The following is a 23196-nucleotide window of genomic DNA, read 5'->3' as shown; positions in this document are numbered from 1 at the left end:
GGGGGGGGGGGGGGGGGGGGTAGGTAAAGACTGGGGGTGGGGTGTGGGTAGGTGAATAGCATGCTGTGAATGTTTTTCCATACAATGAAAAGAATAACTAGCTGTGTAGGTGAGTCTGAACAACACTTCCTGTTTCTCTCGGTGTGTAGGTGAGAGCACGACAAGTGGGGTAACTCTGTGTATGTAGGTGCGTGTGTCGTGACTGGACTGTGTGTAGGTGTGTATGCGACAAGAGATTGTTGTGTGTGTGTATATGACACACACCTCCAGGGCTGTCTTTGAAGGAGGCAGGGATGGTATAGTGGTGAGTCATTCATTCCAGACTACCAGCCACGTATAGCTCTGTCCTTGTGAATGGGATTATAGTTAGTTCATAACTGGGATCACTCACTTCTCTTCATCTCCTTTGGGACACGACTAGGTCTGATTGTCATGTTTAATACTGATAATGTGCTCATTTAACAGATGCTAAACTCATTCAGTACATGTGGCCCCTGCAGGAATCAAACCCACAACTCTGCTGTTACAAACTCCAGGACCCAGGTCTTTATTGTGCTAGTATGACCAGTGCCATAAGGGAGAAGTCTTTTCCCCATTCATCAGATTTGGCTGCAGGGAGCGAATGAAGGGAGGGAATTAGGAGAAGAGGGTGGGATAGAGGGAGGGGTGGGGGTTACACAGGAATGCTCTGTCACCATGAGAAAAATGCTTTCTTGCTGGTTCTGCCCTTTGTGTAGAAAGTGAGGCAGATGAACACAGAGAAACGGATTAAAGACACAGAAAGAGAAGAGACTGACGTAGCGAGAGCAGAGGTACTACAGGAATGTATCAGAAAGTATCGAGAGAAATGACGTGTGTGTGTGTGTGTGCTGACACCCTGCACTCAGTCTGATTAGGACTAGGATTAAAACTACACATCTGTCCAGGATGTCAAGAGGATGTTAGGACAGCAGTCACTAAGGTCAATGTGTGTCTGGCTACATCTGCCTGCCTACCCCTCTCTAGGGCTAATGCTGTTCTGTAGGCTCAATGCTGTCCTCTGGTGGTGGCATCCCAGCACTACAGCTGAGAGACTACCAGTGATGCGTGGGTCAGCAGTTTGTTCACCAGCACCCACCCGAATTGCTAGTAACCCATCCGCAACCTCCTGACTATATGTGATAAAGTGAAAATCTGAGGCCCACACTCAATCCTAACCTGAAAAATGCAATAACTCCAGTTTTAAGGAAATGAAAAGCTGTTATAAAGACCCAACATGTTTTTTAAAATAAGATTTCAGTTCAGCTTGGGTGCATATTTTATGTGGTTGAAATACTATCTGCTTTTATGATGCTGTACATTTGCTGTATCATTTCACTGTAAGAAATGCTTAATTCTATGAGTTAATATTAAAACTATGTGAGAGGTTATAGACCTCCACTCTGTTCAGATTTCAGTTATACTACTATTCTATCTAACCCATCTGGAACGGTACAGTTCCCTTGATGTTCCCCTGTGTTGTGACTGTGACCTCAGTCATCACACATCTTTCCCCAACATTAGACTACTGTTCTGGCCTGCTGTTCTTTCACATCATTTCTCTTATTGAATTCAACTCTGACATTGTCCTTTTGGTCTCAGAATTCTACAAAAATGATACATTTATGGATTTTTAATGCATTGTTTTCTCTTTATTCAACCCACCCAATATTTAATGACCCTAAACTCACCCCTCCCCGCCAATATAACCTGCAATCCCTGTAGTTATGAGTCAACCCACCCCTCCCCGCCATATAACTACAGGGATTGCAGGTTATGAGTCAACCCACCCATCTCTACACAGTACAATAGGACAGTGTTTCCCCATCCTGGTCCTGGGATACACTGTCCCTTCCAGAATAGCCATTTTCCAGTGTCAGTGTTCTGAGGTGATGAAGCATTCTCCTCTCCAGACCTGGGTTCAACACCTATCTATTGAGAGGACCTGTTGCAATGGAACCAACATAACAGTCTCAATAGTCTAGTTGAAAACCACATAATTTGTCACTCCAGGCAGACTCCAGCAATCACTCAAAGTATTTGAAAGATTTTAAATAGCATTTGAACCCAGGTCATCTCTGTTTGTCACAGTCACAACACTCACCAGTCTGCCTTACCAAACCTGTCTGAGGAGGGGTAGTCTGTGGTGTGGTCTCCATGGGCAACACACAACACTCACCAGTCTGCCCTACCAAACCTGTCTGAGGAGGGGTAGTCTGTGGTGTGGTCTCCATGGGCAACACACAACACTCACCAGTCTGCCCTACCAAACCTGTCTGAGGAGGGGTAGTCTGTGGTGTGGTCTCCATGGGCAACACACAACACTCACCAGTCTGCCCTACCAAACCTGTCTGAGGAGCGGTAGTCTGTGGTGTGGTCTCCATGGGCAACACACAACACTCACCAGTCTGCCCTACCAAACCTGTCTGAGGAGGGGTAGTCTGTGGTGTGGTCTCCATGGGCAACACACAACACTCACCAGTCTGCCCTACCAAACCTGTCTGAGGAGGGGTAGTCTGTGGTGTGGTCTCCATGGGCAACACACAACACTCACCAGTCTGCCCTACCAAACCTGTCTGAGGAGGGGTAGTCTGTGGTGTAGTCTCCATGGGCAACAGATGCAAAAAGTCCCAGAAATGTTGTACATTTGGTATGGAAATTATATTTTTGCATGTGAATGAATCATTGTTGGGCTGGATTCCATCATGGAGAGTAAATGAATCATTGTTGGGTTGGATTCCATCATGGAGAGTAAATGAATCATTGTTGGGTTGGATTCCATCATGGAGAGTAAATGAATCATTGTTGGGTTGGATTCCATCATGGAGAGTGAATGAATCATTGTTGGGTTGGATTCCATCATGGAGAGTAAATGAATCATTGTTGGGTTGGATTCCATCATGGAGAGTGAATGAATCATTGTTGGGTTGGATTCCATCATGGGGAGTAAATGAATCATTGTTGGGTTGGATTCCATCATGGAGAGTAAATGAATCATTGTTGGGTTGGATTCCATCATGGAGAGTGAATGAATCATTGTTGGGTTGGATTCCATCATGGAGAGTAAATGAATCATTGTTGGGTTGGATTCCATCATGGAGAGTAAATTAATCATTGTTGGGTTGGATTCCATCATGGACAGTAAATGAATCATTGTTGGGTTGGATTCCATCATGGAGAGTAAATGAATCATTGTTGGTTTGGATTCCATCATGGAGAGTAAATTAATCATTGTTGGGTTGGATTCCATCATGGAGAGTGAATGAATCATTGTTGGGTTGGATTCCATCATGGAGAGTAAATGAATCATTGTTGGGTTGGATTCCATCATGGAGAGTAAATGAATCATTGTTGGGTTGGATTCCATCATGGAGAGTAAATGAATCATTGTTGGGTTGGATTCTATCATGGAGAGTGAATGAATCATTGTTGGGTTGGATTCCATCATGGAGAGTAAATGAATCATTGTTGGGTTGGATTCCATCATGGAGAGTAAATTAATCATTGTTGGGTTGGATTCCATCATGGAGAGTAAATTAATCATTGTTGGGTTGGATTCCATCATGGAGAGTAAATGAATCATTGTTGGGTTGGATTCCATCATGGAGAGTAAATGAATCATTGTTGGGTTGGATTCCATCATGGAGAGTGAATGAATCATTGTTGGGTTGGATTCCATCATGGAGAGTAAATGAATCATTGTTGGGTTGGATTCCATCATGGAGAGTAAATGAATCATTGTTGGGTTGGATTCCATCATGGAGAGTGAAAGAATCATTGTTGGGTTGGATTCCATCATGGAGAGTGAATGAATCATTGTTGGGTTGGATTCCATCATGGAGAGTAAATGAATTATTGTTGGGTTGGATTCCATCATGGAGAGTAAATTAATCATTGTTGGGTTGGATTCCATCATGGAGAGTGAATTAATCATTGTTGGGTTGGATTCCATCATGGAGAGTAAATGAATCATTGTTGGGTTGGATTCCATCATAGAGAGTAAATGAATCATTGTTGGGTTGGATTCCATCATGGAGAGTAAATTAATCATTGTTGGGTTGGATTCCATCATGGAGAGTAAATGAATCATTGTTGGGTTGGATTCCATCATGGAGAGTGAATGAATCATTGTTGGGTTGGATTCCATCATGGAGAGTAAATGAATCATTGTTGGGTTGGATTCCATCATGGAGAGTGAATGAATCATTGTTGGGTTGGATTCCATCATGGAGAGTGAATGAATCATTGTTGGGTTGGATTCCATCATGGAGAGTAAATGAATCATTGGTGGGTTGGATTCCATCATGGAGAGTGAATGAATCATTGTTGGGTTGGATTTCATCATGGAGAGTGAATGAATCATTGTTGGGTTGGATTCCATCATGGAGAGTGAATGAATCATTGTTGGGTTGGATTCCATCATGGAGAGTAAATGAATCATTGGTGGGTTGGATTCCATCATGGAGAGTAAATTAATCATTGTTGGGTTGGATTTCATCATGGAGAGTGAATTAATAATTTTTGGGTTGGATTCCATCATGGAGAGTGAATGAATCATTGTTGGGTTGGATTCCATCATGGAGAGTAAATGAATCATTGTTGGGTTGGATTCCATCATGGAGAGTAAATGAATCATTGTTGGGTTGGATTCCATCATGGAGAGTAAATGAATCATTGTTGGGTTGGATTCCATCATGGAGAGTGAATGAATCATTGTTGGGTTGGATTCCATCATGGAGAGTGAATGCATCTTGTGACTTACAGTATATCTGGTCTGATGTCTCTTGGGTTTGTTTACAGGGAACCCAACTGAATGGTTTTGGGAAGACGCCTCTTTTCCTCGGGTAAGTCATGCATCATGAAGAGAATATTAACACATCCATCTTAAACTCACAATAACATGTGTGGACACAATCTTTCTTTCAAATAGTCAGTCATATACTCTACCCACAGTGTAGTCCACATACAGAGCGCAAGGGTTCTATGTTTGGCGCTAAGGAGGCGCAAGTGTCAAATGCACGTTAATTTGCAATTTCGTCATGTAAAAGCAGGTACACTGGCATTTTCCAGCCCTAACGCCAAGTTCAGAAATTTACCTGTCTACCATCAGCTCCCTTGCACTGAAGTGGGAGGGGTTACAATTTTACAGGTGTGTCCTTAAAAACAAGTGCAAAAGTGACAATTTTCATGCAGCACTAATGGGAGGTTTTAAGACCCCCAAAAAGCAGGTCTTAACAGTAACGCAGATGATAATGGCAGGGATTTTGAGAGTGGAAGCACAGCCTATCCAACCATGACACACAGAGTGGAAGCACAGCCTATCCAACCATGACACACCGAGTGGAAGCACAGCCTATCCAACCATGACACACCGAGTGGAAGCACAGCCAATCCAACCATGACACACAGAGTGGAAGCACAGCCTATCCAACCATGACACACCGAGTGGAAGCACAGCCAATCCAACCATGACACACCGAGTGGAAGCACAGCCTATCCAACCATGACACACAGAGTAGAAGCACAGCCTATCCAACCATGACACACAGAGTAGAAGCACAGCCTATCCAACCATGACACACAGAGTAGAAGCACAGCCTATCTAACCATGACACAGAGTGGAAGCACAGCCTATCCAACCATGACACAGAGAGTGGAAGCACAGCCTATCCAACCATGACACACAGAGTGGAAGCACATTCTATCCAACCATGGCACACAGAGTGGAAGCACAGCCTATCTAACCATGACACACAGAGTGGAAGCACAGCCTATCCAACCATGACACACAGAGTGGAAGCACAGCCTATCCAACCATGACACACAGAGTGGAAGCACAGCCAGCCTATCTAACCATGACACACAGAGTGGAAGCACAGCCAGCCTATCTAACCATGACACACAGAGTAGAAGCACAGCCTATCCAACCATGACACACAGAGTGGAAGCACAACCTATTCAACCATGACACACAGAGTGGAAGCACAGCCTATCCAACCATGACACACAGAGTGGAAGCACAGCCTATCCAACCATGACACAGAGAGCCCATGGAAGGAGAGATGTGCCTTTTGTGCCAGTGAATCTCGTATTTGGAAACATAAAAAAAGGGATTGCTTTAATTTAATTAAAAACCAAGCATAGCGTCCCCTCCCCTTAATCAACGCTGGTATACCAGCATCACATAGGTGTGTCTTGTATCCTGGCAATTATCCAAAAGTAGCCTATAAATAAAGAGGTTTTAAATGGTCTACTGAGAGGGCTTTGACATTTTATGCCCTCATGCTTTTTCATTATTCACAATTCACATATCTGCATTTCGACTTGTTCAGAAGGCTATCCATCCAGTTTCAAAGAGCGCCCCCTTGTCTGATTACCAAAGACACTCCAAACTATTTAGTCGTCCTATAATGCAATATCAACAAGTGGATCTTTAACAAAAATCTGCCTCGCACATAAGCAACGATACGATTGACAGGAGCCTAATACTTTGTATAGACGTGCGAATGTTATGCGTAAAGATATTTAGGCCTACGTGTGCAAACAGTGCCATGGAACGAGAGAAGCGATTTATATGTTTCTGACCCAATATTATTTAGAAATATTGTTTTTGATTTAAAAAACAACTGTAGCGTTTTTGTTTAATTTGATTCTAAACCAAACGTATTAAAGAGGTTCACCAGGCTGTAATGTAATCAAAAATGTCATCTATGTAATCTCCAGAAGTAATTATTTAGTATGAGAGGGCCATAAACAATAACTAGTAATACTGCAGACTCTAAGGTTCAAATCTCCCCGATCTGTTAAATGTAGTTATAAATTGCTGAGGTGTAGTCACTTCTCAGGACACAAGCTCAAGTACACAGTACAAATATGAAATATTTAATGTGATGTATTTCCTATTCAACAAAACGGTATGAATAAGGCTTGAAATGACTTATGCTTTCTAAATATAGTATAGTCAATTTATCAACGACTAAGATTTCCTTATAACTGTAAAATACATATTTAAATCTATGGTGTCCACATATCCATCCGGTTGGAACCGGTACCAGAACCACTCAGGTCCCCAAAACAGGGGACTTTACTCTATTGTTTAATTTTATACGCTGTCTTTTTAGGCCTTATCAATAGCCTGGTGAATTGAATCTTGCTTATTGTCTACATTTGGTATGTCCATGTCCAGACTGCAATTAACAGCAGGCCTAGCCCCTATATTAAATGGCCTAGCCCCTATATTAAATGGCCTAGCCCCTATATTAAATGGCCTAGCCCCTATATTAAATGGCCTAGCCCCTATATTAAATGGCCTAGCCCCTATATTAAATGGCCTGGCCCCTATATTAAATGGCCTGGCCCCTATATTAAATGGCCTGGCCCCTATATTAAATGGCCTGGCCCCTATATTAAATGGCCTGGCCCCTATATTAAATGGCCTGGCCCCTATATTAAATGGCCTAGCCCCTATATTAAATGGCCTAGCCCCTATATTAAATGGCCTAGCCCCTATATTAAATGGCCTGGCCCCTATATTAAATGGCCTAGCCCCTATATTAAATGGCCTAGCCCCTATATTAAATGGCCTAGCCCCTATATTAAATGGCCTAGCCCCTATATTAAATGGCCTAGCCCCTATATTAAATGGCCTAGCCCCTATATTAAATGGCCTAGCCCCTATATTAAATGGCCTGGCCCCTATATTAAATGGCCTAGCCCCTATATTAAATGGCCTGGCCCCTATATTAAATGGCCTGGCCCCTATATTAAATGGCCTAGCCCCTATATTAAATGGCCTGGCCCCTATATTAAATGGCCTAGCCCCTATATTAAATGGCCTGGCCCCTATATTAAATGGCCTAGCCCCTGTATTAAATGGCCTGGCCCCTATATTAAATGGCCTGGCCCCTATATTAAATGGCCTGGCCCCTATATTAAATGGCCTAGCCCCTATATTAAATGGCCTAGCCCCTATATTAAATGGCCTGGCCCCTATATTAAATGGCCTAGCCCCTATATTAAATGGCCTAGCCCCTATATTAAATGGCCTGGCCCCTATATTAAATGGCCTGGCCCCTATATTAAATGGCCTAGCCCCTATATTAAATGGCCTAGCCCCTATATTAAATGGCCTAGCCCCTATATTAAATGGCCTGGCCCCTATATTAAATGGCCTAGCTCCTATATTAAATGGCCTGGCCCCTATATTAAATATCCTAGCCCCTATATTAAATGGCCTGGCCCCTATATTAAATATCCTAGCCCCTATGTCAGCTATAGCCTATGTTTAACTATGTTTTTACATATTGAAGCAATGCAACTAGAACAATGTGGACTGCAAACATGTTCAATATATTTAGAAAATATGTGGCAGGCTATTTAATGAACTAGGCTATAACAGACTAACATTGGAATTGGAGTTGATGAAAACATAATACATAAAATACCATAAATACACAACTTGAAGCAACACATATTTAGGCATGGAGCACGTTCTGATTGACCCAGCTTGAAGCAACACATATTTAGGCATGGAGCACGTTCTGATTGACCCAGCCTGTTCGTGCCACTGCCACCTACTGTGTCCATAATTCCGGTTGTGAAAATAGCTAAAGTATTCTTGACCCACCCCAAAGCTGTAACGTTACCACCAGTGCTAAGATTTACCATTGTTAGGATGGTTCAAATAGGGCCCAAGTGTCATAAAATCATCACACCAGCATTAACCCGTCTGTCTCCTTAGGGGAGGGAACCCGTTCACCGCAGTCAAGCTACGTCCCACAGTCACCAATGACCGCTCAGGCCCAGTCATCTAAACCTCCAGACCCACCCTCCGGTCCACCTCTACACAGGAGCGGCACCTCCAGCTGGGCATCACCCCATGCTGTCCCCCCTCCTCCAGGCGGATGGACCCAGGGCCGGACACTAGTGTACGGGACAACTTGACACTGTGGGCTGCTGTGCTGAAGATCCAGTAATTTCACTACTACAGATGCCATTAGAAATGACATTGTCTAATACACAGTTGCCCTACTGCTGCAAACGCTCTCCCTGAGAAGGTGGGAGGATTTATTTATGTAAACAGATGCACATATATAGATTTTCTAGACCTATTTTTGTCGGTGATGATGAGTGGCGACATACTACATGCGTTCTCGCTGGGCGTGTGTGAAAAGGAGTCGAGGAAAGCCTGAGATTGGGCCGTTGAAATATCAGAATGTATTTCTGACTCTTTTTTTTTTTTTTGTTGCTTCAATCACTCGTCAGAAAATGTTAGTTGCCATAGGGCAGTAGATAAATGAATGTATGCAATACGGGACCTATGCATCACAATTTACAGAGGTCCTTATGGTAGCGTTGCTCGTTATTGTTGATGTATCTCGAATATGATATGTAAAATTGCATTGTTGCTATCATTACTAAAGACCAACTGCTAGTGACTGTCGAATAGAAGTATACTCATTCAAGGGAAGCGCACATCATTTTTCCCCCTCAACTCCTTCCAAGAAGTGTACAACGAATTTGATTGGTTGAGTGTGTCATTGTCATTTTGCTGATTGGTTTTTCAGTTAAGTGTTCATACAGTGCTGCTGTTACTAGTGGAAGATGTGAGACCTGTTTACCTTAACTCTATATACCAACAGTAATCATTCTGTGAAACGTCTCTCACCTGTCTGTTATTCAAGTAGCCCGGGTCATGTTCATTAGGCACCAAACGGAAGAAAGCAGACTGAAACCTTTGAGGGAAAAATCAACTGTTTTAAAACGTTTTCCCTTACGTTTCCTAATGAATATGAGCCAGTAGTGCTGTGGACATCCATTTTTAAAAGGACATGGTTAAATGGAACTCATAACTTCCCATAGACCGTGCAGCCATTTTGCTTTTATCTTCATGCTTCATGGAAGGCATTTTCAACCTAGTGGCTAATTTTATAATTTTTCTTTGGTCTGCCTTGCCTACTCCCTGAGTTTGGAACGTTGCTGTATGAAAATAAACAAATATACACTGAACAAAAATGTAAACGCAGCATGTAAAGTGTTGGTCCCATGTTTCATGAGCTGAAATAAAATATTCCAGAAATGTTCCATATGCATAAAAAATGTACTTCTCTCAAATGTTGTGCACAAATGTATTTACATCCCTGTTAGTGAGCATTTCTCTTTTGCCAAAATAATCCATTCACCTGACAGGTATGGCATATCAAGAAGTTGATTTAACAGCATGATCACTACACAGGTGGACCTTGTGCTGGGTACAATAAAAGACCACTTTAAAATGAGGAGTTTTGTCACAACACAATGCCACAGATGTCTCAAGTTTAGAGGGAGCGTGCAATTGGCATGCTGACTGCAGGAATGTCCACCAGAACTGTTTCCAGATCAAATGTCAATTTCTCTACCATAAGCAGCCTCAAACATCATTTTTGGGAATTTGGCAGTATGCCCAACCGGCCTCACAACTGCAGAGGCATCGTGTAGGCGAGTGGTTTGTTGATGTCAATGTTGTGAACAGTGTGTCCCATGGTGGCGGTGGGGTTATGATATGGGCAGGCATAAGCTACGGACAATGAACACAATTACATTTTATCGATGGCAATTTTAATGCACAGAGATACCGTGATGAAATCCCGAAGCCCATTGTCGTGCCATTCATCCGCCGCCATCATCTCATGTTTCAGCATTATAATGCACAGCCCCATGTTGCAAGGTTCTGTATACAATATCTAGAAGCTGAAAATGTCCCAGTTCTTCCATGGTCTGCATACTCACCTGACATGTCACCGATTGAGCATGTTTGGGACGCGCTGGATCGACATGTGCAACAGAATGTTCCAGTTCCCACCAATATTCAGCGACTTCGCACAGCCATTGAAAAGAAGTGGGACAATATTTCACAAGCTACAATCAACAGCCTGATCAACTCTATGTATGGAGATGTGTCGCGCTGCATGAGACAAATGGTGGTCCCACCAGATACTGACTGGTTTTCTGATCCACACCCCCTACCTTCAGTTTTAAAGATATCTTTAACTAACAGATGCATATCTGTATTCCCAGTCATGTGAAATACATAGTTTAGGGCCTAAAGAATGTACTTAAATTGACTGATTTCCTCATATGAACTGTAACATCTTTGAAATTGTTGCATGTTGCATTTATATTTTTGTTCAGTATATTTTACTGCTTGTCTTCTCTTTATTTCAACTCTTTGTCATGATAAATTGTTATTGGGTAGCCTAGTGGTTAGAGCATTGGACTAGTAACCGAAAGGTTGCAAGTTCAAACCCCCGAGCTGACAAGGTACAAATCTGTCGTTCTGCCCCTGAACAGGCAGTTAACCCACTGTTTCTAGGCCGTCATTGAAAATAAGAATTTGTTGTTAACTGACTTGCCTGGTTAAATAAAGGTTTAAATTATAAATGTTATGACCAATAATATATGTTACTTCATGACTAGAAAGGCCAGGTTTCAAGCCAAGGCATACTGTTAATACACCTTTTAAAGGCAATTTCCCTGATGTTTTCATGTTCAACTCTGGATGTCAGCTCTGATTCTAATAATTAACTGGTTGAAAAACAGAATCCGGTTAGTTACAACTGGGGTTGAATTGAACAGGAACAGGGTTGTCTTCTACAAAGTGATTGGGCACTGATCTAGAGTCAGTTGAGCTGTTTAGACCATATGATTATATGGAAAGAGGGACCTGACCCTAGATCAGCACTCCTACTTCGAGACGCTTTATGAATACGGGCCAGGAAAAGTTTTAAAAGATCAGCCGAGACATGTACCGCACTCATGGTTCTTTATTTACAATAACTCTTTTAGAAAAAATAAGGACCTCAATCATGATGGCGTGCGTAGTGTTTCAAAGCAGATCCATGTCAAATACACCCCCAATATATGACCCCATTTTATTACATGGACAATAAACTACTGGTGGTAGAGAGACATATGGGTACATAGAGACATTCTCGGTTGATTGTCTATTGTTGGGAGGATTGCAGGAGGCTGAGTTGTCACTGAGAAGAATACTAAAATGGCTACAGATTATCCAGAGATTACACACGTCAACCTGCTTGTATTATGCAAAAAACTGTCTGCATGCTTTTCCTCCCTCCCTTGGCTGAGTCTGCTTGGTTGTAGGTCAAAGACGTGGTGCCCAACTTGACCTGGGTGAACTCCTGCAGAGCCTGTGTAGGACCTGGGTGAACTCCTGTGTAGGGCCTGGGTGAACTCCTGTGTAGGGCCTGGGTGAACTCCTGTGTAGGGCCTGGGTGAACTCCTGCAGAGCCTGTATAGGGCCTGGGTGAACTCCTGTGTAGGGCCTGGGTGAACTCCTGTGTAGGGCCTGGGTGAACTCCTGTATAGGGCCTGGGTGAACTCCTGTGTAGAACCTGGGTGAACTCCTGTGTAGGTCCTGGGTGAACTCCTGTGTAGGGCCTGGGTGAACTCCTGTGTAGGGCCTGGGTGAACTCCTGTGTAGGGCCTGGGTGAACTCCTGTGTAGGGCCTGGGTGAACTCCTGTGTAGGGCCTGGGTGAACTCCTGTGTAGGGCCTGGGTGAACTCCTGTGTAGGGCCTGGGTGAACTCCTGTGTAGGACCTGGGTGAACTCCTGTGTAGGGCCTGGGTGAACTCCTGTGTAGGGCCTGGGTGAACTCCTGTGTAGGGCCTGGGTGAACTCCTGTGTAGGGCCTGGGTGAACTCCTGTGTAGGGCCTGGGTGAACTCCTGTGTAGGGCCTGGGTGAACTCCTGTGTAGGGCCTGGGTGAACTCCTGTGTAGGGCCTGGGTGAACTCCTGTGTAGGGCCTGGGTGAACTCCTGTGTAGGACCTGGGTGAACTCCTGTGTAGGGCCTGGGTGAACTCCTGTGTAGGACCTGGGTGAACTCCTGTGTAGGGCCTGGGTGAACTCCTGTGTAGGGCCTGGGTGAACTCCTGTGTAGGGCCTGGGTGAACTCCTGTGTAGGGCCTGGGTGTAGGACACTTCAACCTATGTCCAGATTTACACACTACTTAGAACGTACATGTTTATTGGACATACATTATTGGACATACATTCTAAGTGGTATGCTATAGTGACATTAAAGGATACTGGAACAGAGACCCCTATTCATTAGGCAGCAAACGGTAGAAAATGGACTGAAACAGGGAGGGACTACCTGGTCTTGTCCAATAAGAAACGCTGAGGTCTGCAGACCTATATAAAAGCCATCAATCAGAATCATACCTGTGAAAATATGACATGGCCCCAGAATTAAAAGAAACCAGAACAGACAACAGCTCAATGACAAATTGTACATGTCTGAGTTCGGGACAGCTGATGTCTCAGTGTTACGTTTAAAACCCTCCCCCAGCCAGAGTCGAGCTGGGAAAAGATATTCTCTGCGACACTGGCCCAGACTGAGTGGGGGCAGCATTCTCAAAGGCTTCAAAACAGAGGTTCAAAAGGGTTGCTTAAAGAGGCTCTCGCTCAATGGGTCATTTCCTTATAGTCATATACCTGTATAGTGACGAACCATTTCCCAAAGTAATGAGTCTCCTTTAAAAAATACATAATTAATCCTAAAATGTGACTACATGAAACAGAAGGCGCTTCAGAAGTGGCAGAACTGAACAATTCCCAGGTGTGGCGCAATTGGAATTTAACATCGAGCACAAAATCTACTTGTGCCTCCGTTTGATTGAACATGACAAAACAAAGGAATTCTATCAAGTAAATGATTTGTTATTGATCCCCGTCTTCAGCCACATAATGACCACAATCCCTTTCTGGGCCTATATCACAAAGAGCCTCTGGGATCAGTTTGGCTTTTAAATCATAATGCACAAGGTTTATATGGACAGGGAGGACCTGATCCTAGATCTCCTACTCGGATGCACTTGTTGAATATGCGCCTCGGGGCCGTATCCACAAAGCATCTCAGAGTAAAACATTTGGTCGTAGGTGCTAGGAGACATTTTACTCCTACTCTTATGGGTAAAAATAAAAGCTATGCAGGACGCTTCTTTAGTCATAACAGTCCCCCACCTAGTCAAGAGATATTTAGGAGACCTCATGAGCTGTCCTAACCAGCCAGAGTTACCAACAGGTGTCTTGGTAATAGAAAAAGGCAGTGCTTCCTGTGCCATAGACAGGCTGCTGCTTTGGAGGTGAAAGAACATATAGAAATATCAAACAATCAACCCATAATAATGTACACCTTGTACTTTTGACAATGATTTCACAAGGCTTCATTCACACGACAGCCTAAATACTCACAACCACTAGGCTAATAAACAATCACACAGTTCTCTTTCAATTATTTCATGAACCTACATGTCATTTAAAGTTATCCCTTTGGAGCGCAATATCACGTTAAAACTAGCCGTGTCTATGGGTTGGGTATCTACAGTCTATATTAACTTTGTGTTGGGTAAAACTAGCCGTGTCTATGGGTTGGGCATCTACAGTCTATATTAACTCTGTGTTGGGTAAAACTAGCCGTGTCTATGGGTTGGACATCTACAGTCTATATTAACTCTGTGTTGGGTAAAACTAGCCGTGTCTATGGGTTGGACATCTACAGTCTATATTAACTTTGTGTTGGGTAAAACTAGCCGTGTCTATGGGTTGGACATCTATAGTCTATATTAACTCTGTGTTGGGTAAAACTAGCCGTGTCTATGGGTTGGACATCTACAGTCTATATTAACTCTGTGTTGGGTAAAACTAGCCGTGTCTATGGGTTGGGCATCTACAGTCTATATTAACTTTGTGTTGGGTAAAACTAGCCGTGTCTATGGTTTGGGCATCTACAGTCTATATTAACTTTGTGTTGGGTAAAACTAGCCGTGTCTATGGGTTGGGCATCTACAGTCTATATTAACTTTGTGTTGGGTAAAACTAGCCGTGTCTATGGGTTGGACATCTACAGTCTATATTAACTTTGTGTTGGGTAAAACTAGCCGTGTCTATGGGTTGGGCATCTACAGTCTATATTAACTTTGTGTTGGGTAAAACTAGCCGTGTCTATGGTTTGGGCATCTACAGTCTATATTAACTTTGTGTTGGGTAAAACTAGCCGTGTCTATGGGTTGGGCATCTACAGTCTATATTAACTTTGTGTTGGGTAAAACTAGCCGTGTCTATGGGTTGGGCATCTACAGTCTATATTAACTTTGTGTTGGGTAAAACTAGCCATGTCTATGGGTTGGGCATCTACAGTCTATATTGACTTTGTGTTGGGTAAAACTAGCCGTGTCTCTGGGTTGGGCATCTACAGTCTATATTAACGCTGTGTTGGGTAAAACTAGCCGTGTCTATGGGTTGGGCATTACAGTCTATATTAACTTTGTGTTGGGTAAAACTAGCCGTGTCTATGGGTTGGGTATCTACAGCCTATATTAACTCTGTGTTGGGTAAAACTAGACCTTTTTGAAATGCGTTATGCAACATTATCGGCAAGTGACTTGATGCCTTAGATTTGTTGAACAGAAGAGTGTTGACATAACGTTCATATTTTAACTGTCAAACTGATTCAGTGCAATATTCCCATCACATTATTCTAAACATATGCAAACCAACATATTAGGGTAAATTAAAAGTAGACAAAGTGATGGTGTCAGGCAGATGATATCACACGTTTTACCCCTGCAACATTCCCCGTAGTTGTCTGAAGCTGTACAGCTGTCAGTGCCTCGTCCTGATTGGTTATTCCTCATCATTTGCAACAATGTCAATGAGCATCATCACTATCCTTCTTTTGCGGTACCTCAAACTGTGGTGATTACCAACAGAGAAACTTTTGAGTTGATTTTTCTCCTGGCTCAGAGTCTGTCTGAGCAGTAACTTATCCTCATAAAACCTACTCTGAGCTGGGAGCTTTTTTTTGTCTTAAAACAGGATCCAGGATATTTTCTGATACGCTTTGTGGAATATGGCCCCTGTCTGTTTTCTGCTCTATAGTGTAATAAAGGCACCAGCTGTAGATGGACAAAGATCAGGCTTCTTCACTAGATAATACTACCAAAGTATATTCTACCATGTACAAATGTAGGTTTTCACATGCACCTCTATCATATCAGAATTAATGGCTGGCTAGAAGTTCATTGTGGCGACTACTTAATCGTTGTATAGAAAAGACCTGGCATTCTCACTGTGTAATAATTATAAACAACAAAGTTATAAGATCCAGCTGGGCTGAGAGGACGAGCTGCAGGTGGGTCCTTCTACCCGAAGGTGGCGCCACAGTTGGGGCATCTCCTCTGGCGCAGTGCCAGGCAGAAGAGGATCCCCAGGGGGAAGAAGAAGACGGCACACATGATCCCCAGACAGGTGAAGTCATCCTCCAGCACGCCCACTCTGAAAAAAAGATGAAGGCGCACATTAAAGAGATAGAATGTTGGCCTCTGGTGATGCTCTCCTCTGGTGATGCTCTCCAGCAAAAAAGGGGCCACCTGAGCAAAAACATGTTTGCCAATAAGTAAGGATGTGTGGTTTTATGAGATAAGTTATTTAAAATGATCATATACGTAACATTCAAGCAAAAAAAAATGTAACTCATCAATTAGCAACTAAATTCCCATCCACCCCAGAAAGCATTTTTTAGGACTGAGAAAACTCTGGTCAATGCAACCACCTCCCAAAAACCACGAGCAGGAAAAGGAGCACCTATTGGTGTAGAGATTGAACCATTCTGTTGTTGTTGTGTGTCAAGTCGCCACAGGACAAATAACTAATAATGAGAGAGAATAATAAGTAGTCTATACTTTCTAGCAGTCATTGTGACTCTGGGCTTTCTAGGTTCCCATGGTAATGTGTTGGAGATGCAGTGCTATTAGATGTATGAGCCGTGACATAATCATAACACTGTTATGTGGTCTAAAGGCACATTGTGGTCTCACTGTGTGACCTGGGGAATCACATGGAGAGTTAACTCTCCCCTGAACAGAGTGGCTACTAGAAGGAACAGAGCTGCAGGGGTTAACAGCTAGCAGGAACTACTGTCTGGTCTTATGACTCCACATGTTGGCTGACTAGCATCACGTCCAATACATCTGTCAACTCCCCTTAGAGGAAATCTACATTGTATCGACCCAAATATGTCTAGATGTTGAACTGTAGTGATTACACTATACACCTACTGGCCCATCACAATCACATCCTGGTGTGTTCCAATCAGACAAACACTGTATTTCAATCAGCCTTGTGACTAGAGGGAGCGCAGCTACCAGAAGTTACTTTTTACAGCAGGTTAGGAGAGCATTTTAGCCAGCCCCAACCCTTTCCCTAACCTTAACCTAAGTCTCCTAACCTACTACGAAAAAAGTTAACTTCCAGTTGTAGCTGTACTTCCTCTAGTTAGAACCGTTTCTAGAAGAAATGGTGGACAGAAAAAATGTGAGCAACAAGAGGTGGAGCGCAAATGTAGTGTGGACTTTGACATTTTTCCTGCTGTGTGTGTGTGTTGCCTGCACCTGCCCTGCTGTGTGCCATGTACATGTCATGGGTGTGTTTACACCACCACTGCTTATCAGCTGAGTATCAGAGTGTGCCAAGGCCACAAACTGGACTAGAACCCTTTAGTGAACCTGGCAATGCAAATAGTGGTGACAAACTAAAACAAGCCATCTCCCTCTACTGTCCATCTAGTGGTGACAAACTAAAACAAGCCATCTCCCTCTACTGTCCATCTAGTGGTGACAAACTAAAACAAGCCATCTCCCTCTACTGTCAATCTAGTGGTGACAAACTAAAACAAGCCATCTCCCTCTACTGTCCATCTAGTGGTGACAAACTAAAACAAGCCATCTCCCTCTACTGTCAATCTAGTGGTGACAAACTAAAACAAGCCATCTCCCTCTACTGTCAATCTAGTGGTGACAAACTAAAACAAGCCATCTCCCTCTACTGTCCATCTAGTGGTGACAAACTAAAACAAGCCGTCTCCCTCTACTGTCAATCTAGTGGTGACAAACTAAAACAAGCCATCTCCCTCTACTGTCCATCTAGTGGTGACAAACTAAAACAAGCCATCTCCCTCTACTGTCCATCTAGTGGTGACAAACTAAAACAAGCCATCTCCCTCTACTGTCCATCTAGTGGTGACAAACTAAAACAAGCCATCTCCCTCTACTGTCAATCTAGTGGTGACAAACTAAAACAAGCCATCTCCCTCTACTGTCAATCTAGTGGTGACAAACTAAAACAAGCCATCTCCCTCTACTGTCCATCTAGTGGTGACAAACTAAAACAAGCCGTCTCCCTCTACTGTCAATCTAGTGGTGACAAACTAAAACAAGCCATCTCCCTCTACTGTCCATCTAGTGGTGACAAACTAAAACAAGCCATCTCCCTCTACTGTCCATCTAGTGGTGACAAACTAAAACAAGCCATCTCCCTCTACTGTCAATCTAACACTCCTAGAAATCAGGCTCTATTATTTGACTTTGTAGTCCAGGCCTCAGAAGTGAAAACAAGTCTGTATTTACACCAAACACTGGTTTAAAGTCTCAATGTAAACATGCCATTAGTGTATTCTATCATCAATTAGACTAATATGTTCATTTTAAAAACACTAAATGTGAATTTTTAAAAATATTTTTACTGAATCAACACAAGACGGACACTACAGCTAATGGGTCATGTTCATTAGGCACCAAACGGAATAAAACAGACAAACAGGAACGGACTACCTCGACTTGTCCAATAAGAAACACTCCTTTTCCGTTGCAAAACATTTAAATGTTTATTAGGACAAACGTTTTCCATTGTATGACCTAAAGAACACGACCCTGACCATTTTTCATACAAGACCACGTTGACTCATGATAACGTTTGACCTTCAAGAGCATCATACAGTCAATCAACTTCCTCTCTCCTGTCACACGTCTGTGTTCCAAGCAACGGACACTGAGAGGATGTTGTATCAGACAAATTGAAACCACTGCGGTCACTCTCGAAATGAAGCTTTACCCTACAGCAGCAGCTTTAGTGTGTGCTAGGCCTGCCTGCCTGCCTACAGTGCAGTGTAATACTGTTACCATGACGCTCACATGTAGCTATACTGTGGAACACCCTTTAGACACAGATGGAGCAGAAGACAACCGTCATTTGACACATGGAAACCACGTGTTCACCACAGGAAACCACGTGTTCACCACAGGAACACTATTGATTGACAAGGCTTTCCTTGATGGCAGATTAGTCTACTGATTCGTCTTGGTTTGGCAGACCCTACACCTTCTCCCAAATCAGATCAAATTGTATGTCACATGCACCGACTACAAATCTGGTCCCCCCTTCAACTGTGGTTCATCTCAAGGTTTCAAACAATGTTCTTCCTTCTAAATCACCTTAGTTACACGCTTGTTATAGCATTACTCCCCTCTGTGGCGTTCAGAGAGTTCAGCTCTGTGACAACAGCTTAATGGAACATTTCAACACTTTCCAAACTCATTTGTCATCTCCAGCATCACCCCAACGTCAACATATGTGAAAACAGCAGGTTTCTATGTTTTTTCTCTCTCAAAAAGATAGACCATAACAGAAGCTGGTGACATCATATGTTGTGCATCCTGTGATGTCAACCAACTCCTCTTAATATTTATATATTTCTTCATTCCATTATTTTACTTTGAGATGTGTGTATTGTTGTGAATTGTTAGCTACTGTTGTAGCTAGGAAGACCAGCATTTCATTACACCCACAATAACATCTGTTAAATGTGTATGTGACCTATAAAATGTGATTTGAACTGAGCAGTCAAAGGTTACTTTACTAACATATAATAAAACAATAAGACTGAATTGAAGGCTGCCAGAAATGCAGACAGTCCCCCCCCTCCATAGATACAATACTGTTGTACTGAATTCTGTGCCCCCTCCATAGATACAATACTGTTGTACTGAATTCTGTGCCCCCTCCATAGATACAATACTGTTGTACTGAATTCTGTGCCCCCTCCATAGATACAATACTGTTGTACTGAATTATGTGCCCCCTCCATAGATACAATACTGTTGTACTGGATTCTGTGCCCCCTCCATAGATACAATACTGTTGTACTGAATTCTGTGCCTCCCCCCAACATACAGTATGCTTCCCCACTATGCGTGTGTTGTTTGGGGCTGGTGTCTCACCTGCAGGCTGGGCAGCCCCCCACCACCACCACGGAGGGCTGGATGATGGTGTATGTGCCAGGGTAGGGCTGCTGGGCTATGGCTGGGCCCATCTGTGCACTGGGGCCTTCTTGGAACCCTGTGGTAGGACAAGGGGAGAGGAGTTTGAGGTTGAATTAGGCAAGATCTGAACTACAAGGGGAAGTCATGAGTCAGTTTCCGTTTCAGTCAGCCAAGAGAGGCAAGGGATTATACAGTATTTGCCACTGGTAAGATAACGAACCCAGTACCCTGTACAGAGCATAGACAACTCTAATACACACTTGTACATGTGTGAAATATGATAAATACAAGCATCCACCCAAATTTGTATTGGTATTACAGTCTACAGTGTGGAAGCTACTCTATAAATGTCAGCAAGTTCATGCAACTTAAAATAAAAAAGTTACGTTATGGCGGTTCCAGCACATCGGCGCGTAACGACGTCATAGTTCAGGAGCTAGCTTTGGACGTTAGGTAACAACCCTACAATGTGATCTACTTGCCTGGGCCAGTGGGGTACTGATATGGCGGCGGCTGTTGAAAGCCCGGGGGTGCAGGGGTTGGGGCGGGGATAGCTCCATAATTGTGCTGCTGGCCATATTCATACGCCCCCGGGACGACGTTAGCATAAGCGGGAGGACGGTCTTGGAGAAGAGGTTTGCTGTCCATATCTGTTGCGTCCTCAAGTTATCTTTCTCTTTCTTTGCCTTGGCTGGCCCTCTTCTTCCCACACAAATTGGATTTACTTAGTCGGTGTTGCCTCGAGTCATACGACTTTTGCAGGCACGGATGAGTAAAAAAAAACTAAGAAAACACGACGCGCAAAAATTTAAGTTATCGCCTCTCTCCATGTGCCAACTTTGTCCCTGACTGCACCACCCGAAACACTCGCGGACTCTTCAGTCTAAAGGGAGGATGCTTATTTAAAAAAAGAGGGAAATGTCTAAAATATCGCCATCTTATCACCTCATTATGTCATTTTTTGTCAAAAGAACCTCTCCAATCACTCTAGAGCACACAAAAAAACAGTTGTAAACTCGGAACTCGTTTTCCCTTTCTGTCTGGATTGTCACAAGACTCAAATCATGTGATGCGCTCCGGAACGCCTATGTGCGGAGAAAAGGGGCGCGTTCGAGCAGATCACATTTGTCAAGTCGGTGACCAAAGTCTGTTGCATTCTGGGTGTACAAATTGTCTGACTTGTGCTTATGAAGTTTTGACTGCAAGTTTTTGCAGTTGTTCTTCATGCAACCATCGCCTGCATAGGTCAACCAATCATTTGGATGTTGTTGTTTTTTACCCATGCAAACGTGTTCAAAGACATGACTGAAACAGGAACCTATTTAACAAGTTGTGTGTGCAGGTGATATACCATAAAACTTCAATTAATAGCCCGGGTGTTTATTTGCTTAAATTACTGAACACAACAGGTGCTTATTTGAACCAGGCACACTGCTTTTGCATATTTGCATAGTTAATTGTTTAATTCCAGCGTTCACTTCCAGCATTTTAATCAATCTTAATATCCTGCACTAATGTGTTATAATTGACACAATTTGTCACGTTTCTTTTGTCTTAAATTGCCTCTATTAAAAAAAAAATGTGCTTGACAGAATAATTATCATCTTTGACTGTGCATTTTCGGCAGTTCCTACTTTCGCCACAAGAGGGCGAAAGTCCTTACTGATTTAGTTAATGTAATTAATTTAGTTAATGTAACAAATCAAACATTACACCTCAAAACATTTATGGTAAACTAGTAAGCAATTAATTTAGACCTTTGCTCTAATGTGTTAAGTTGCCCTGCTGGCTATGAAAAGGGACAGGTGGCTATTTGAGGCTGTGTGTAATTTAAGTTTTACAGTATACAAATAAATGGGATATTTGAGGTTCTCTCTCACTAATTGACTGTACAATATACACACATAATATTATATTATGATTTCAGTTGATGAGTGTGTGCTATGGGGGTTAGATACATGTTTATTTCAACATTATAAATATTTTTATTTTTAAATAATGGCAACACTGCCATGTTGATCTGAGCCTTGCTGTTGGAAAACCACATTAGTGTCCAACTTTCGGCTTTCGCAGATGCAATTCCCCAGACTTCACTTCTCGAATTTCGTCTACAGTCGGTTGCCATATCCCAGTGGTCACCAACCAGTCGATCGCGAATTCTCGATCTCCAAGGCATTTCTAGTCGATCGCCAAACATTTCTGTAAAAAACAAAAAACAATAAAGCCTTGTGATCCTATTTTCTTTTATTAGTCTCGGGTCTCGGCAAAGTTGATACTGTGAGATTTCAAAACGACTATAGAGAGACTGTCAACGAATACAGCAAAGAGCTGCTGTTTTTATGAGTGAGTTTAAGTTCTTACTCAGCACTGTCCACACTTTGTATTCAACACTTTTATAACCCATAAAATGCGCGTTCTTCCTATTTCCACTCAGCTCTACAACAAGCAGTGCAGCAGCAATGAATGAGTAGGGAAGTGTATCTATAGGCTTGGGTTGTTTTTTATTATTATTAGCGGCTTGGGTCTTTTTTAATATCAAGGAATATTTCACGTTCTCTGTTCATAGGAGTAACAACATGAATTTGTGCATGAGGCAGAAATATTGTGGTGCGACTCGAGTTTCGCCAACAGCTGGAAAACAGTGCCTCTTTTTGGCCAGTGTCAGTGGAGGAAAGGGAGAGCGGAGGGATGTTGAGAAACGGACCCTCAGTCTGCTGCTCTCTCCCTCCGCTGAGACTGACCATCAGATGCAGGCACCATCAGCCCAGTAAAATAAAAAGATAATTGTTTAAATGCATGCTCACTCAGCAGTGCCTCACAATTAATACAACAATGGATCTATTACCGGTGTGATCATATACACTACCTCACATTTTGAAATATATCTTTTTTTAAATGTCCAGAACAACACTGGCAAATTCAAGCAAAGCCAGTATGTGGTGATAATGTATTGGTCCTATAGCTTACCGCACAGCCTCATTGCTACAGTACTGCTATTAATTGGTTAATGTTGCATAG

The 23196-nt window shown here is 42.8% G+C and overlaps 2 protein-coding genes across 4 annotated transcripts in view; one reads left to right on the top strand and one right to left on the bottom strand.

Annotated features, from left to right (window-relative positions):
* The window catches only part of LOC110539043 (BAR/IMD domain-containing adapter protein 2-like 1), an 80176-nt gene extending 68740 nt beyond the window's left edge, over positions 1-11436 (top strand). For all 3 annotated transcript variants that reach the window (XM_090197170.1, XM_090197171.1, XM_090197172.1), the window contains 2 exons: positions 4819-4862; positions 8759-11436. In XM_090197170.1, the coding sequence (XP_090053296.1) occupies positions 4819-4862; positions 8759-8831 (117 nt within the window). In that variant the 3' untranslated portion in view covers positions 8832-11436. The remainder of the gene's footprint in view (positions 1-4818; positions 4863-8758) is intronic.
* A 368-nt stretch (positions 11437-11804) lies between these two features.
* On the bottom strand, positions 11805-21274 carry LOC110486855 (membrane protein BRI3). The gene is made up of 3 exons (XM_021558682.3): positions 20661-21274; positions 20137-20254; positions 11805-16357 (listed from the first exon to the last, which is right to left on the bottom strand). The coding sequence occupies exons 1-3, from the start codon at positions 20824-20826 to the stop codon at positions 16225-16227; spliced, it is 417 nt and encodes a 138-aa protein (XP_021414357.1). The 5' UTR covers positions 20827-21274; the 3' UTR covers positions 11805-16224.
* Between the last annotated feature and the right edge of the window lie 1922 nt (positions 21275-23196).

The sequence above is a fragment of the Oncorhynchus mykiss genome, chromosome 13, assembly GCF_057628025.1.
Source record: "Oncorhynchus mykiss isolate SJ-2025 chromosome 13, ASM5762802v1, whole genome shotgun sequence".
NCBI classification, from domain to species: Eukaryota; Metazoa; Chordata; class Actinopteri; order Salmoniformes; family Salmonidae; genus Oncorhynchus; species Oncorhynchus mykiss.
Note: the sequence above shows the minus strand (reverse complement) of the source record. Positions and strands in the feature narration are given on the sequence as shown.

What these genes read in the sequence shown, in the direction of transcription:
- LOC110486855 (XM_021558682.3), bottom strand. Translation starts at nt 20,826, where the DNA reads ATGGACAGCAAACCTCTTCTCCAAGACCGTCCTCCCGCTTATGCTAAC. An exon ending in TCAGTACCCCACTGGCCCAG is followed by an intron (nt 20,255 to 20,660) that starts GCAAGTAGATCA and finishes GTCCTACCACAG; the next exon opens with GGTTCCAAGAAGGCCCCAGT. An exon ending in GGGGGCTGCCCAGCCTGCAG is followed by an intron (nt 16,358 to 20,136) that starts GTGAGACACCAG and finishes TCTTTTTTTCAG; the next exon opens with AGTGGGCGTGCTGGAGGATG.